The sequence below is a fragment of the Monodon monoceros genome, unplaced genomic scaffold (genome assembly GCF_005190385.1).
Source record: "Monodon monoceros isolate NGI ecotype Baffin Bay Population unplaced genomic scaffold, NGI_Narwhal_1 Super_Scaffold_1, whole genome shotgun sequence".
NCBI lineage: Eukaryota > Metazoa > Chordata > Mammalia > Artiodactyla > Monodontidae > Monodon > Monodon monoceros.
The window spans coordinates 61,924,364-61,940,592 of record NW_021703765.1 but is presented as its reverse complement, the minus strand read 5'-3'; the positions used below and the strand labels follow the sequence as shown (position 1 = coordinate 61,940,592).

The 16,229-nt window shown below is 51.3% G+C and overlaps 1 protein-coding gene across 4 annotated transcripts in view; it reads right to left on the bottom strand.

The window, feature by feature from the left end:
- Positions 1-16,229, bottom strand: part of SMARCB1 (SWI/SNF related, matrix associated, actin dependent regulator of chromatin, subfamily b, member 1) — a 27,011-nt gene extending 10,782 nt beyond the window's left edge. The window contains exons 1-6 of one of the 4 annotated variants that reach the window (XM_029220309.1): positions 15,903-16,229; positions 12,050-12,188; positions 10,410-10,539; positions 8,373-8,510; positions 6,215-6,342; positions 2,942-3,108 (exon numbers count right to left, since the gene is read on the bottom strand). In XM_029220309.1, the coding sequence (XP_029076142.1) occupies positions 2,942-3,108; positions 6,215-6,342; positions 8,373-8,510; positions 10,410-10,539; positions 12,050-12,188; positions 15,903-15,995 (795 nt within the window). In that variant the 5' untranslated portion in view covers positions 15,996-16,229. The remainder of the gene's footprint in view (positions 1-2,941; positions 3,109-6,214; positions 6,343-8,372; positions 8,511-10,409; positions 10,540-12,049; positions 12,189-15,902) is intronic. The other 3 variants (XM_029220317.1, XM_029220291.1, XM_029220301.1) reach the window with 3 other exon arrangements.

Genomic DNA, 16,229 nt, shown 5'->3' with positions numbered 1-16,229 from the left:
TAGCATTGGAATTTCTAGCCAGAGCAATTAGGCAAAAAAAAGAAATAGAAGGTATTCATTTGGAAAGGAAGAAGTAAAGTTATCTCTGTTCCCAGGTGATATGATCTTATTTGTAGAACACCTTAAAGATTCTACCAAAAAACTATTAGAACTAATAAATGAACTCAGCAAAGTAGGAGGGCACAAAGTCAACACACAAGAATCGGTTGCATTTCTACACACTAACAATGAACAACCTGTAATTAAGAAAAAAATTCCAATTACAATAGCATCAAAAAGACTAAAATATTTAGAAATTAACTTAGCTAAGGAGATGAAAGACTTCTACAATGAAAACTATAAAACACACTGAAGGGACTTCCCTGGTGGCGTAGTGGTTAAGAATCCACCTGCCAATGCAGGGGACACGGGTTCGAGCCCTGGTCTGGGAAGATCCCACATGCCACGGAGCAACTAAGCCCGTGTGCCACAACTACTGAGCCTGCACTCTAGAGCCCGTGGGACACAACTACTGAAGCCCATGCACATAGAGCCCGTGCTCCACAACAAAGAGAAGCCACCACAATGAGAAGCCCGCGCACCACAATTAAGAGTAGCCCCCATTCTCACAACTAGAGAAAGCTTGTGTGCAGCAGCAAAGACCCAAGGCAGCCAAAAATAAATAAATAAATTTAAATTTTAAATTAATTAATTAATTTAAATACATGCTGGGGCAACCAGTGGTTGAGAGTTCATCTGCCGATGCAGGGGACGCGGGTTCGTGCCCCGGTCCAGGAAGATCCCACATGCCACGGAGAGGCTAGGCCTGTGAGCCATGGCCGCTGAGCCTGCACGTCTGGACCCTGTGCTCCGCAACGGGAGAGGCCACAACAGTGAGAGGCCCGCATACCGCAAAAAAAAAAAAACACAAAAATCATGCTGAAATAAATTAAACACATAAATAAATGGAAAAACATCCCACATTCATGGATTGGGAGACAATATTATAAAGATGTGAAGATTGCCCAAAGCAGTCTACAAATCCAATGTAATACCTATCAAAATCCCAACAATAGAGGGCTTCCCTGGTGGTGCAGTGGTTGAGAGTCCACCTGCCGATGCAGGGGACACGGGTTTGTGCCCCGGTCCGGGAGGATCCCGTGTGCCATGGAGTGGCTAGGACCGTGAGCCACGGCCACTGAGCTTGTGCGTCCGGAGCCTGTGCTCCGCAACGGGAGAGGCCACAATAGTGGGAGGCCCATGTACTGCCAAAAATAAATAAATAAATAAATAAATCCCAACAATATTTTTGCAGAAATAGAAAAAAATCTATTTTAAAATTCATATGGAGGGACTTCCCTGGCAGATCAGTGGTTAACACTCTGTGCTTCCACTGCAGGGGGCCTGGGTTCGATCTATGGTTGGGGAACTAAGATCCCACATGCACACAGTTCGGCCAAGAAAAAAAAAATTCATATGGAATCTAAGGACAAAGGATGTCCAGCCAAAACAATGATGAAAAAGAACAAAACTGGAAGACTCAAACTTCCTAATTTCTAAACTTACTGCAAAGCTACAATAATCAAATCAGTGTGGTACCGACATAAAAACAGACAATAGACCAGTGGGACAGCCCATAAATAAACCCTCAAATATGTGGTCAAATAATTTTCAACAAAATTGACAAGACCATTCAATGAGGAAAGGATAGTCTTTTCAACAAATGGTTTTGGGAAAACAGGATATACATATGCCAAAAAAACGAAGCTGGACCCTTACCTAACACCATATGCAAAAATTAACTCAAAATGGATGGAACATATAAATGTAAGAGCTAAATCTATAAAACTCTTAGAAGAACACAGAGTGAAAGCTTTATGACATTGGATTTGGCAATGATTTCTCGGATATGCCACCAACGGCATACGCAATAAATGAAAAAATAGACAAACTGGACTTTACCAAAATAAAAAAATTCTATGCATCAAAGGGCACTATAAACAACATAAGAAGGCAACCCACAGAATAGAAGAAAATATTTGCAAATCACTTTATCTGAAAAGGGATTGCTATCTAGAAGACCCAGGGAACCGCTAAAGCTTAACAACAAAAACCTGATGCAAAAACACAAAGGACTTAAGCAGCCCTAGAAGATAAACAAATGGCCAATAAACACATGAAAAGATATTCAAGGTCACTAATCAACAGGGAAATGGGCTTCCCTGGTGGCGCAGTGGTTGAGAGTCCACCTGCGGATGCAGGGGACAGGGGTTTGCGCCCCGGTCCGGGAAGATCCCGCATGCCGCAGAGCGGCTCGGCCCGTGAGCCATGGCCACTGAGCCTGCGCGTCCGGAGCCTGTGCTCCGCAACGGGAGTGGCTGCAACAGTGAGAGGCCCGCGTTAGGCCCGTGTACCGTAAAACAAAAAAAAACAGGGAAATGCAAATCAAAACCACAATGAGATATTGCTTCATACCAAGCAGGCTCCGCAGCAGGCAGGCCTGGGCCCAAACCCCAGCTCTACCACTTCTCAGCAGGGCAGTTGGGGGTAGGTGGCCCCACCTCTTCACTTGTAACACAGCATCTTCCCCCAGGATGGTGGGGGTTACTGAGACAGTATGGGGTGTGCTTGGCGCAGCCTGCCCACAGGAAGAGTGTGGCAGTGTGCTCATCTTACTGTAGCCTTCCCTGCTCTACCTGTCAGCTGGCACAACCTCCTTTGTACCACCCAGGCTCTGGCAAGGCCACAGCAGCACCCCAAATGCGCCCAGAATGTGATACCTTACTCAGAAGTCAGCCCACACCTTTCCTGGGATAAGCTGCCTGAAAGACAGCTTTCCAGAAGCCCTGTCCCACAGCATGAATCCAAGACAGGCTTCTGTTGAAGCCTCCACGTAGCTTCAGCACCCCATGACCCCCACCAGTACAAGGAAGACCCTGGTGCAGGGCAGGGAGCTGCCTACCTTGATAATGACACGCTGGTCTGACTGGTCCTCTAGGATGCTGTCTGTGGGGTAGGACTCGATCTGCTGTCTGATGGCGGAGGCGATGGCTGGTACAAACGTCAGTGGGTTCAAATCCAGGTCATCACAGAGAATTTCTGAAAACATCTCAGGGGTCATCAGCTTCTCTGAAATGAGGTGAGAGGTATGGACTGCTGGTGGACTGCAGGGCCTAATGTCACCGTGCTCAGCCCTGACCTCCCCCAGCCTGTCCTCCTCTGCCAACCCACCTGGATGAAGATGAGCATAAAGATGAGGATGATGGATCCTCCCAGACACGGTAAGGAGAGGAAGCACAAGACGAACACCCCGCTTCTGGCCCTCAATCCATACACACCACCCCCCCTACACCTCTGGAGGTGGTCAAGACCCTATGTGCTCCCCAACCCCAGGCTCCCCGCTCCCGGGCTTAGGACTGCACGGCTCTGTTAGTTCTAACCAGTGAGCCGTCTGGGGAGGGGGGAACGCAAAGGCACTTCAGAGCTGACGTGCCACTTCCTCCCCTCTTCCAACCCAGGCAACCAGGGAAGCCCACGTGGAGACACAGGGCGAAGATGGCCTCAGAGGAAACCAACGTTGCCAACACCCTGACTCGCACTTCCAGCCTCCAGAACTGGGAGGAGATAAAACCTGCTGTTATGCCCCCCAGGCTGTGGGACTTTGTCACCGCGGCCTGAGCTAACACAGGTTCCTTCCAGACAAGCCACTTGGAAGCCAGCATCCACTGGAAGACAGAGCAGGTGCATGTCTATCCACCACTTCCTCCACAGTGGAAATCCCTCAGAGATCACCTGGGGCTGCGTGTGGCTTTTTACAACCCCCCACTGAGTTTCTGACTCTGTGGGCAGCACACGCACTCAACAAGGCGACAGCATGGGGGTGGGTACGGATCCTGGATCCTGGAGATCCAGGCCTCAGGGGTGAGCTTCATGGGGACTGTCCACTACTGGCCGGACTACAGCAAGGTCCTGTGCAGTCAACTGTTTTCCCCAGACCTGCCCTTTCTCATAACCCAAACTTCAATGACCACGTGCCAAACTGGGATGAGCCACAGAGAAGGGAAAGCAAAGAGTGAATTCCCGGGTTTCCCTGGTGGCGCAGTGGTTTAAGAATCCACCTGCCAATGCAGGGGACACAGGTTCAAGCCCTGGTCCAGGAGGATCCCACGTGCCGTGGAGCAACTAAGCCTTGCGCCACAACTACTGAGCCTGCGCTCTAGAGCCCGCAAGCCACAATTACTGAGGCTGCATGCTACAACTACTGAGGCCCACACGCCTAGAGCCCATGCTCCGCAACAAGATAAGCCACTGCAATGAAAAGCCTGTGCACTGCAACGAAGAGTAGATCCCGCTCTCTGCAACTAGAGAAAGCCCGCACGCAACAATGAAGACCCAATGCAGCCAAAAATAAAAATAAGTAAAATAAATAAATTTTTATATATATATATAAAAAGAATGAATTCCCTCACAAGCACTCGGCATGATTCCATCTTCAAGAACGGGGTCTGCTGGGACTTCCCTGATGGTGCAGTGGCTAAGAATCTGCCTGCCAATGCAGAGGACACAGGTTTGAGCCCTGGTCCGGGAAGATCCCACATGTGGCAGAGCAACTAAGCCCGTGCGCCCCAACTACTGAGCCTAAGCTCTAGAGCCTGTGAGCCAAAACTACTGAGCCTGTGTGCCACAACTACTGAAGCCCACATGCCTAGAGCCCGTGCTCTGTAATGAGAAGCCACCACAATGAGAAGCCCACACACTGCAATGAAGAGTAGCCCCCGCTCACTGCAACTAGAGAAAGCCCGCACGCAACAAAGAAGGAAGGAAGGAAGGAAGGGAGGAAGGGAGGAAGGAAGAAAAGAAAGAAATAACTAACTAAATAAACAGAATGAGGTCTGTTTAACAGACAACTGACCCCACTATTTCACTAGCCCAGAAGAAGAGCTAGAGACCAACCCTCCTCACAGCACCATTGTGCCAGACCTGAACACTCAGCCAGCCTACTATTGATAACGCATACATCCAGTTTTGGAGAAGCAGCAGGAAGCTAAGGTGCTCAGGCCAAGCATCCTATGAGTATATTGTGCAGAGGATTTTAAAAATTAACTTTTTTAGTCTATGATCGTTGTAGATTCAGATGCTGCCTTGATTACTGCAGCTCCACACCAAGTCTTGGATTAGGAAGACTCATTCCCCCTACTTTCTTCTTTTCCAAAATTGCTTTAGCTACTCTAGTTCCTTTGCCTTTCCATTGAAATTTTAGAATAATTTTGTCTAAATCTACAAAATGTCTTGCTGGGATTTTCAAAGAAATTGCTTATAAACTTGCATACTAAAAGGGAAGAGATATGGAAATATATGTATATGTATAACTGATTCACTGTTATAAAGCAGAAACTAACACACCATTGTAAAGCAATTATACTCCAATAAAAATGAAAAAAAATAAACTTGCATATTATTTTAGGGAGAATTAACATCTTGACTCTTCTGATCCATGAACATAGTTGTCTGTCCATTTATTCAGATCTCCTTTAATTACTTCCATCAGTGCTTTATAGTTTTCAGCATACAAAATGTTTCCTGAAACAAACTATATGTTTGTAAGATTTACACCTTTTTTCTTAACTGAGTAACTCTAAATAATAACATATTTTTATACTGGACGTTTGAGTGTCCACGTGTTCACTGACAGTGTATAATGTATAGAAATACAATTGACTTTTGCATGTTTATTTTGGGTCTTGTGACTTTGCTAAGACTCGGTTATTAGTTCTAGCAGGTTTTTTTGGTAGGTCTCTTGAGATTTTCTATGTAGATAATCATGCCATCTACAAATAAAGACAGTTTTATTTCTTCCTTTCTGAAGCGTATGTTTTTTATATCATTTTCCTGCCTTATTACACTGGCTAGTACTTCCAGCACTATGTTGTCTATTCCCAATTTCCTGAGTTTTTACCAAGAACAAGTGCTGGATTTTGTTAAATGCTTTTTTTGTATCAATTGATACAATCAAGGGATTTATTTATCTTTTCTAGTCTGTTAATATGATGGATCACACTGACTGATTTTCAAACAATGAACCATGTTTGCATTCCAGGATTTGAACCCAAAGCCCACACCCTCCAAATCTACTCCACAGTGCTCTGAATGTCACAATCAGAGTCCAGGGTCCCCCTGACAGGCAGTAGGCAGGAAACAAGACTGTGTGCAAGACGGTGGGTTGGCCACCACATACCGTTCATGTTCCAGGTAAAGGCGTCCCGCAGCTTCTGCCCGTCTATCTCCATGTCCAGTCGGATGGGAACCAGCACCTCGGGCTGGGACGCGTTCTCATGGATCACAGCTGGGTCGTGGTCGTCAAAGCTGGAAGGGAGGCAGCAGCATGCTCAGCAAGGGGGGCTGAGGTCCCTGCACCCAGGGCCTCCCTCTCTGCACCACTGGTCACTGTGACCTAACCAGAGGGGAAACCCTGCTTCTTACAGGGACTTGTCCACTATGGGCTGAGTCGGCAGAGACGGTGCCAGCAGGGGTCCATGCTAATGGACACGTGGGATGGGAGGGGAGATGCTGACTTGGGCAGCAGGACAAGATGGAGATGTCCGAAGTAAGGGAGATTTAAGCCCCAAAGCAGGTAGGACTTTCCCAGGAAACTGTAGGAAAGGAAGGGTACTCCCAAAAGTGGAAGCCCTTGAGCAAAGGCCAAGGGGCAGGAGAGTCAAGAGCTGCTGAGGGAAGGAGGGGTGCAGATGGGGCGGGGGAGCAGTGGGAGGATGCTGGGAAGCCACAGGCGTCCAAGTGCCCACAGTTCTCCATCTCCAGCCTCGACCCCGAGGGAGCCCCAGGAAGACTGAGAGCAAGGCAGTTCTGTGCTTACACCTGCATTTTAGGAAGATGAAGCGGGAAGATACGGGGTGAGGGTGGGCGCAGGAAACCCAAGGGTGGAAGACTGAGGGTTGAGAACTGTTCTCAGAGAGCTGGGGGCACAGATGACAAATAAACAAACAAATGAGGAAAACACCCCCCTCTCCCCGCCCAGACACGAATGCTCTAGGACAGAGTGGCCATTCTAAAAGGGGAGGACCACTCTGAGAAGTGACATTCAAACAGAGATGGGGAGGGAGAAAAAGGAAGGGGGAGGAGGGAAGGAGGAGGGAGAAAGGGATAAGCCTGCAGATGCTGGCAGGAAGTGAGGGATTTGCGAGGGCAGGAGTGCCTGGGCAGCTGAAGAGCGCTGAGGAGGCCACTGTGCCTGAGGTGAAGGGCGGCAGGAGCCGGGGCCAGAGAGCGGCATCCACCACCAGGACTCTGTCACGTGGATGCTGGTGCGACGGGGCATCTAGAGGACCTGCCCTGGGTGAAGGGGCACATGCCCAGTGGGGAGCTGGCCAAGGGTGGTCGGATTCTGGACACTTGGAGAGCTGAGCAAGTAGAATTTGTGGAGACTGGCTCTATGCTGTGAGAAGGAGGAAGGGTTCCAGGATTGTGGCCCAAGCACAGGAAGGACGGGATTGCTGTGTCCTGGGCTAGAGAAGCCTGCAGGCAGCCTGTGCTGGAGGTGCCTGGGGCGGCATTCAGAGGACAGCTTAGTGGGCAGGAGCTTGAAAAACGGCCCCCCAGAGACATCTATGTCCTAAGTCTTGGAACCTGTGACTGTCACCTTACAGAGCAAAAAAGGAGAGGGAGCCTTGTCCAAGTGGGCCCTAAATTACATCACAAGTGTCCTCACAAGAAAGAGAGGGAGAGGGAGTTCCCTGGTGGCCTAGTGGTTAGGATTCCAGGTTTTCACTGCGGTGGCCCAGGTTCAATCCCTGGTCAGGGAACTGAGATCCTGCAAGCCACGCGGCACGGCCAGAAAAAAAAAAAGAGAGAGTGACAGAGAAAGAGAGGGAGATTTCACACACACAGAAGAGGCCATGTGACCAGGGAGGAAGAGACTGGAGTGATGCTGCCACGAGCCAAGGAACGTGGCAGCTGCCAGCAGCTGGAAGGGACCCTGGAGGGAGCAGGGCCTGGCAACACCTTGATTCCGGCCCAGTGAAACTCCCGGCCTCTGGAACTGTGTGAGAATAAACTTGTGTTGCTTCAAGCCACCCAGTTTGTGGCGTTCTGTTCTGGCACCACGGGCAACTAAGCATCGAGTCATGTGGATGGCAGAGAAAAGGTCCAGGGACTGCACCCAGGAACGTTACCTGAGGAGCTGGGGGTGAGCGCAGGCAGAGCCAGGCTGGACCACGCAGAGGCCAGTCATGCTGGATGCTGAGGGAGACCAGCCCCAAGGATGAGCAGTGCAGAGTTTCTGGGACAGGAGGTCAAAGCAGAGCGTTTTTCTGGGGAGGAGGAAACTAAAACATGCTGGAGGACCTCAGTGGAGTCAGAGAGCGAGGCCCACTCACCACAGCGGGAACGTCCTCTTCTTGTCCCGGCCCATGCGGTTCCTGTTGATGGTGGTGGAGCAGGGCACGGCGTCCAGGTGGTGGGAGCTGTTGGGCAGGGTGGGCACCCACTGGCTGTTCCTCTTAGCCTTCTGTTCCCTGGGAGACATGGAAATACCTCCGCTCAGTCTACGAGCCGAAACTGCCCACCAGGCATCAGGTCGTGGTCAATGGATGCCCACTGCGTCCCTGCTGGGCCCCAGGTCCCAGTGGGGACCTCTGTGCACCCCAGACTCTGCGGGTGTCTATTCCCTAGGCTCCCACCAGCACCTGCTCCTGGGTTAGGGGAGGTGCAGAGGGGCCCCAGCCCAGTGCCTCAGCCATGACCCAACATGCTACATGCTGACCCAACGTGCTACAGCCGCACGGAAGCACAGTCCCTTCTGCCAGGAGGGGACTGTACAAGAAGGCTGCCCAGTAGAGCAGCCCTGGAGCAAAGGCTTAAATGCTGAGTCACGGTTCATGGGTGGAGGAGAGGAGAGCATTTCAGGAAGAACACAGAGGGCAGCAGGGCTGGAGACACAGAGAGAGTCCTGATTACAGGGGCTGGCGTGCTCTGCAGGAAACGGATGCACTCAGCAGGTGGCTGTGAGTCGCTGGAGGTTTGAAGCAGCCATAGACTCAGACTGTTATTTTAGACATGCAGTCCAGGCTGAGACAGACTAGGCAACGGCTCTGGCCTCTGGGCCTTCAGACCAGTAGAAGTGAGAAGACACATTGGTAAATACTCTCTAGAAAATGATGCTCAAAGTAATCCAAGGAACCCATGTCCCAAAAGAGTTCACTCTTCTCTCCAAATTACAAGTTGCTTTTACTACTAGGAAAGTACCAAAAGCTGACCGACAGGAGTGGGTGGGCTCCCACCTTGCTCTGCGAGCCCCTTCATCACCCTCGGGCCGTGTCCCTAGTAACCTGGGAGCAACGTGAGGGCAGCAACTGTACGTAACTCACCTTTCCATCCCCAACCTCTGTACCATGTCACCTTCATGATTTTCCGTAACCGCATCACTTGAAACAATGGTCTGCCCCCCCGCCTTAGTGCTCCCGCCATCTCATGCACCTAAACGCATGTTTTCTTGAAAGCTGAAAGTGTCACGCAGGTATTCTGCACGTCTCGCTCATGTGAGCCAGGTTTCGGGTTGCTGCAGGGTCTACTTACCCACAACACATCGTGTAACCCCAGACTATTTGGGTGTCTGCATCTTCGCTCACACAGCCTTTCCCTGAGGCAGGACACTCAAGGGGCTCCCTAGTTCCCTTTATAATTCACATGCCACCAATAATAGCATCTCTGTACTTATAATGGTTTTTGTTTACGGTATAAATTATTTCCCTGGGACAAATTCCCAGGGGTGGAATTAATAGATCAGAGACCAACAAAAAACTTTGGGGCCGCAATGCCTGAGGCAGAGCCGCCACGGTGGGCGTGAGTGTGCCCACTCCATGACGACCTCCCCGGTTCTTTATGTTGCTAGTTATTTTTTTATTCTGCATTTTTAAAATCACACCCAAGAACAAACATCATTCCGTGTTTGTTTACTCCTATGCTTCAGTGTGGATCACACTTTACCTATTTGTCTACATAAAATAGAGAAATACTTGGGGTATCCAAGTTTTTCTTATAAATCTAAATGAACAAACTCTACAAGGTAGCAACTTCCCAATTTCTTCCGTTTAACTGTTAATGTAAATGTTCTTTCAAAGGATCTACGTTGATACGTTCAAATCTATTGTTTGTTTTTTTTGTGAGTTGATCTGGGCCGCTAATTGTTCTGACAGATTAGTGAATCCCACTTTCAAAGCATTCTTAATGACTCTCCAGAACCCAAGACTTGACTTATGTTTCTTAGAAATTCCAAAGTCAGAAAAAACTTCGAAGCCTGGCTAAGACGATCTGTAAACACAGTGGGTAAACTGCTCAAAAGTATTTTGGCTCCAGGGCATGAGAAAAATACCCGTGGGTGTCCCGAGAGCGAGCCAAGCACGGGGGTGCAGTACCTGAGGTAGGTGGGGGGTTCCGTGCTGATGGATACGGCCTTGTACTTCTCATCGTTGCCATCCAGAATCTCTTCCACCTCGGAGGCTTTTAACAGAGTTACGCTGGTGGCCAGGGTCGTGTATCCATGATCTGCAACCAGAGATGCGGCTGCGGTCACCCTGCGGGAGGGCAGTGAGCAGCAGCAGCCAGGAGATGCAGCGCACTGAGGTCCTCACATGCAGGAGGTGGGAAAGCGGGTGTCAACCTCACTACTGCCCAATGCTGGCCTCTTCCAAAGGGGCGGTCTGGACCCTGGCTTTCTCTAGAGGCCCTCCCGGGTCAGCACTCCCTGGATGGACGGGGACTAACGTGTCCCGGGAGGAGCACTGGCTCCAGGCACAGAGGACGCCCATGGGCAGCTCAGCCCACGGGGCCTCTCGGGGAAAGGAAGGCTCCAGAGTGACACCGCCAGTGGGAAGAGGTCTGACACCGCTGCAGTCCACGACACGAAGCAAGGTGGAGATGAAATGAGGGATAAGAAACATTTTTCTTTTAAAACAAGAGCCCAGAGAGTTGGAAAGAGCTGCTGTACACCAAACAGGAATTCCTGGCCCAGCGCCAGTGGATGCGAGCTGCCCGGGAGCGGGGAGTTCTAGGCAGTTCGAACACAGCTCGCCTAGGAAGCCTGGTGGACAGATGGTTACAGGAAAGAGTCTCCCGAGCGCGAGGCCAAAGAGTCGCCAAGGCTTCCAAGGGGCAAGCGCAGCTGGGGACGCACTGGTTAGTGACTGGCGCTCCACTGGGGCGGAGGGAGGACCAGGGAGGCTTTGGAAAGCGCGGGAGGGAGTGAAAAGTTACAGCAGCGCATAGAAAAGGAACTCCGGCTCCTGCATTAAAAGAACATGGTAGACGAGACCAACGCAGGGCCTACAGACATACCGGCACGGGACAGACTGTAAAGCGCACATGCACACACGCAGGGACGCAGGCACACGCACGCAAACGGGCACACGCACGCAAACGGGCACACGCACGCAAACGGGCGACGCGCACGCACGCAGGCACACGCACACGAGGCCCGGGCCAGCTCCGCCAGGCAGCCCTGCCAAAGGGAAGGCAGCTTCGACCAAGCCCAGAGGCACAGGGCCTCTCCCCAGCGTGAGGAGCACCCTCTGCCCGCCCTCCCGGGTCGGGTGGCAGCGCCCCACAGCCCCAAGCGGGACATGCACACGAGCGCCAGCGGACCGACTGCCAGAACCAAGTGCCACACGATGGATGTGCGCTGGGAAGCGAAGCGGTGAAAGCCCGAGGGGAGAGGGGGCTGGGGCGGCCCCCCGCCGCCCGGGCGCATGGAGGGTGACGATGGCAACACGCCGGCGGCAGATGGTAGAGCATCACAGCATTCCTAAAACGTTTTCAGACCAGCGGTCTTCACAACACCCTCTCCGCCCTGGCCCTGCCCCCTCCACCCACCGCCCGCTGCCAACACCTGACCCTGACCGACCCTGACAGAGGACCACCCGCTCCAGGGGGCCCCCAGGACACTCCGCCACCCTAAGGTCAGGGCTGCCGTGAAGACGCTCCGGAGTGAAAACGTTTTATCTTCATGACATAAGCGAGTGGTTTTGAAACAGGTTTACAAACCCTCGTGAAGACGCACCCTTAGTGTTAGGTTTTGTTTTTTTACCATGTGACGATGCAACTATTTTCTTCCTCTCTTCCACAGTGGCTAGTCGCCTCCAGAGCGAGGGGTATCTCTTGTACAGAGAACCTCGGAACATACGGAGGTAGTTTCCCACCTATGAGTAAAGCGAGAAGGCTCATTATGAGGGTCGCAGCTCCTCGAGGAAGGGGAGGGCCCTGGCTCAGAGGCTCTGCTGGATGAGTGACAGACAAACACACCTCGACTTGGCCCCCAGGCCTCCAGGCGCCAGGCTTCCAGCAGCAGTAAAAATACATTCTGCTGACATCAGGGGTTCAACAGCAGTTCGTATCTGGCCTACATCTGTTCCTCTGGCAGGGGTAATAACATCTGCATCCTGACGACAGGACCAAATTCAGAAAGGCCTGACCAGACACTGGGGAGGCAGGCCCCCCGAGCTCACTAAGCATCTCGATGTGATTCTGATTTTGGACTAAGGATCTCTGGCACTTTCCAGAAATGCAAGGCCTCTCTGACTTTCTTTTATCTTAAGACTTTGATATTTTTACGATGTAATAAAGACCAAAAAGGTCTTTTAATTTTAGACAGATGCAGGATAATTTCCCCCATGGCCTTTGTTGCTTTGTTTAGTAACAAAACTCAAACCAGAAATACCAAAGGAATTTTCCAAAGAGTTTAAAATGCACTTACCAGCAATCCTTAGATTGCTATATAAATCATTACTGCCCCAAACAATAGCTTCAGTTTGCCTGTACCAAATACTCGGAAGTACGACTTACTTGATGAAAAGAAATCTAGTCCTAAAGTTTTTATAAAGAAACTCCATTGTTTCACTGACTTTTCAAAAACGAACACTTGAGTCACATGGCCAGGGACAGCAGGTGGACTGGGTGCTGGCTCCACCTGTGACCAGGCATCACTTCCCTTTTCTGGGTCTCCCTGCTTCTCTGTCAGATGTTCATCAGCTGTGAGGTTCACCCACGAAGGACCACTTCTACTACTTTCCCACTTACCTACCCCATTATAGTATATTTATTTTTAAAAAGTTTCTCCATTTTTCATGAATCAAAGATTTACATGATGCCCAACCAGGGCTGCCGAACAGTGCAAGAGAAAGTGGCCACAGGGTCACTGGTGCTCCCCACTGCAGGCACAGACCCATGCGAGTTATTTGGCTTGAGTGTGGTTACCGTCCAAGGGTAAACACATAGTTTCCATTAGGTTTTTGAAAAGACACTGACTATAATGCCCCCACTACTACTTTGCAGGTCCTGCAGACCTCCCACACTCCTAGGCCCTTCCCAAGGTCCCTTCAGAACTTAGGAGACCAGGCCTGCCTTCCTGGGTTTTCCCTGAACCAGCCTTTGCCACCTCTGGACCCAGGTTTCCCAAATGGAAAACCAAGGTGTGGTTATGGGGATTTCCTAGGATCCTCTCAGCAGTGACTCTGGCGTGGTGACAACGGCTGCCTGCAGATGGCAGGAGAAGGGTGACACGCTCACTGCACCTGTGGATGCCCTCCCAAGGCTGCTACACCCAAGTGTGTGGGGGCGCTGAGGGTGCTGCTCTGGCGGGCCCACCTCTCTGAATATGGTGCCTGTTTGCCAAGGGCAAGGGGCCTGGGGGTCATCCACCCAATGCTGTCAGAGGAGCTGCTGCTTATCAGTAGACAGCACTCTGACCTTGAACCCTTCCCAGGCCTCCCAAGGCCTGATGATTGTTAAGCCAGGCCCCAGAAAGCAAACTGCCTCTCCCTTCTCCCATGTGGTCTCTATATACTGCATCTCAGGACAAACGTTCTCACTCAACAGGGCTGAAAAAGAAGACTGCAGTTAGCTGTCTAGAATCTAAAATGTGCTAAGGGGAAGATCTTAGAGACCATCTAGTCTAAGCATCTCATTACATACATGAGAAAAGTGACACACAGGCAGAGCTGGAACCAGGCCTCCTGACGTTCTGCCCACCTGGCTGTGGGCTCCACCTTGATTTTCAAAAGTACCACCAACTCAGGGTCAATGCTAAACCGACTGCTCTTCCTGCCCGTTAGATCAGGTAAAGGTTTCTTTCTTTCTTTTTTTTTTCTTCAATTAACTAATAATTTATTTTTGGCTGCACTAGGTCTTCACTGCTACGTGCAGGCTTTCTCTAGTGGCAGTGAGCAGGGCCTACTCTTCGTTGTGGTGCACGGACTTCTCATTGCGGTGGCTTCTCTTGTTGCAGAGCACAGGCTCTAGGCGCGTGGGCTTCAGTATTTGCAGCACATGAGCTCAGTAATTGTGGCTCGCAGGCTCTAGATCGCAGGCTCAGTAGTTGTGGCTCATGGGCTTAGTTGCTCCGCAGCATGTGGGATATTCCCAGACCAGGGCTCAAACCCATGTCCCCTGCACTGGCAGGCGGATTCTTAACCACAGCGCCACCAGGGAAGTCCCAGGTAAAGGTTTCTTTAAACAACCTGTCCATCATCACAAACTGAAACTCCTCCACTGCCTTTGTGCCCACCGGCCAATGAGGACCATTCTGAGCTATGGCAGATGGCAGGCACTGGCTCCTCTCCTCAGCACAGCTAGCTTTGAAGAGTATTTTTGTGATGACATGAAAAATGTGTTGCATCCTGCCCCTTGTGTTTTACAAAAACTGGTGAAAAAAGGAAACACTAAGGTTCTGATGCTACTGAAAACACTGGTCTCATAACTCAATACAACTCAGACAAGTCAGGAATCACAGGGAGTCCAGGAAGCCTCAGTGTGACCATCATGAGGCTTAATTCATTCACACTATGTTCAATTGTGATGGAAAAAAAAACATTGTGGGGAAAAAAAGAAAAAAAAAAAGGAATGAAATGTCTAATACTGAAAACTGCTACAAGGAGAAGCAACCGCTGGCATTTGTAACTGCTTTAACTCTCCAAGATCTGCACTTAGCTCATTACATGAGGAAGACACTACTGCTTGGTGTTTGCACATCTAAATTGCATATCCATAATTGAAAAATATATGTGTATGTGCATGTACACACACAGACCTGGGACTGCCAAAAAGCCTAGTTTGAGGCAATCTGGAAAAACTTAATATACTTGGTATAAACTACCAGTGAAGAACCAGTTGTAGAGTTCTCCTAAAGTCAGTCATCCACATGATTCAACAAAGTGCTGAAAAGTCACTTTTAGTTAAGGATTAAAGCATAAGGCTCTTTCCCCTGTACTAACTCAGAGTTAGTTCAAGATATCCGAAGTGTCAAGCGCTTCCGAATTGCTGATAGATCTAACTCGGGGGCTGCGGCCTTAGCCATCCAAAAGCAAGTATCCTCCTCCCAACCTGTTTCCTCACTGGTAATCAAAGGTCAGAACAACTCCCCGCCCACCTCAAAGTTCACGAACACGAAGGGAGTGAGCCCTCACTAAGCCCCGTGTTTCGAACATACGATTTCAGGATCCCAGCTCCAGCAGTGTGGGACGGGTGCGCGTGAGGGGTACAACATCTCCCCCCACGTGTCGCAAGAGATAACACCCCGTTTCTATGTGTCCGGCTGGAGCAGTGGAACTCAGTGTGGCCCCGTGGCCCCGTGGCCCCGGGACGCCGCAGCCCTGGCAGCCGGGGGAGTCCGCGACTCCGCAACACCGGTGGGTGAACCGAGCGCGGGGCTGGGGCCTGCTCAACCACGCCCCGGTCAAACCGCGCCCCCAGACACAGACAGACCACGCCCCACTGGCCGGCCGCGCATGCGCGCGCGCCCGCCCGTCCGCCGCGATGAATGGAGACGCGCGTTCCCGGCGCGCAGACCCGCCCCGAGGCTCCCGCGGGGACCAGGCCGGCCCGGGGCCCGGAGAGAGAGAGGACGCGCCTTGGGCTACCTCAGAGCCGATCATGTAGAACTCGCCGTCGTCTTCTAGCTGGAACTTGACAGGCTTCTGCCCGAAGGTCTTGCTCAGCGCCATCATCATCATTGCGGCGGCAGAGTCGGGCGGCCACGATCGGGCTGCGAGGGTCAGGAGGGCTGAGGCGGGGCCGGGGCGCGCCGAGCCTAGGGAAGCCGAAGCCGGAGGCGAAGGGCTTGTCGAGCCGGGCCAGGTGCTTGCGCCGCCGCCGGGCTTCTCCACCGCCGCAGCAGACGACGACCAGGCCGCACTCAGTGCGCAGGCGCGGGCGTTGACGCTGACGCGCGCGCCGCTGCCGCCCAA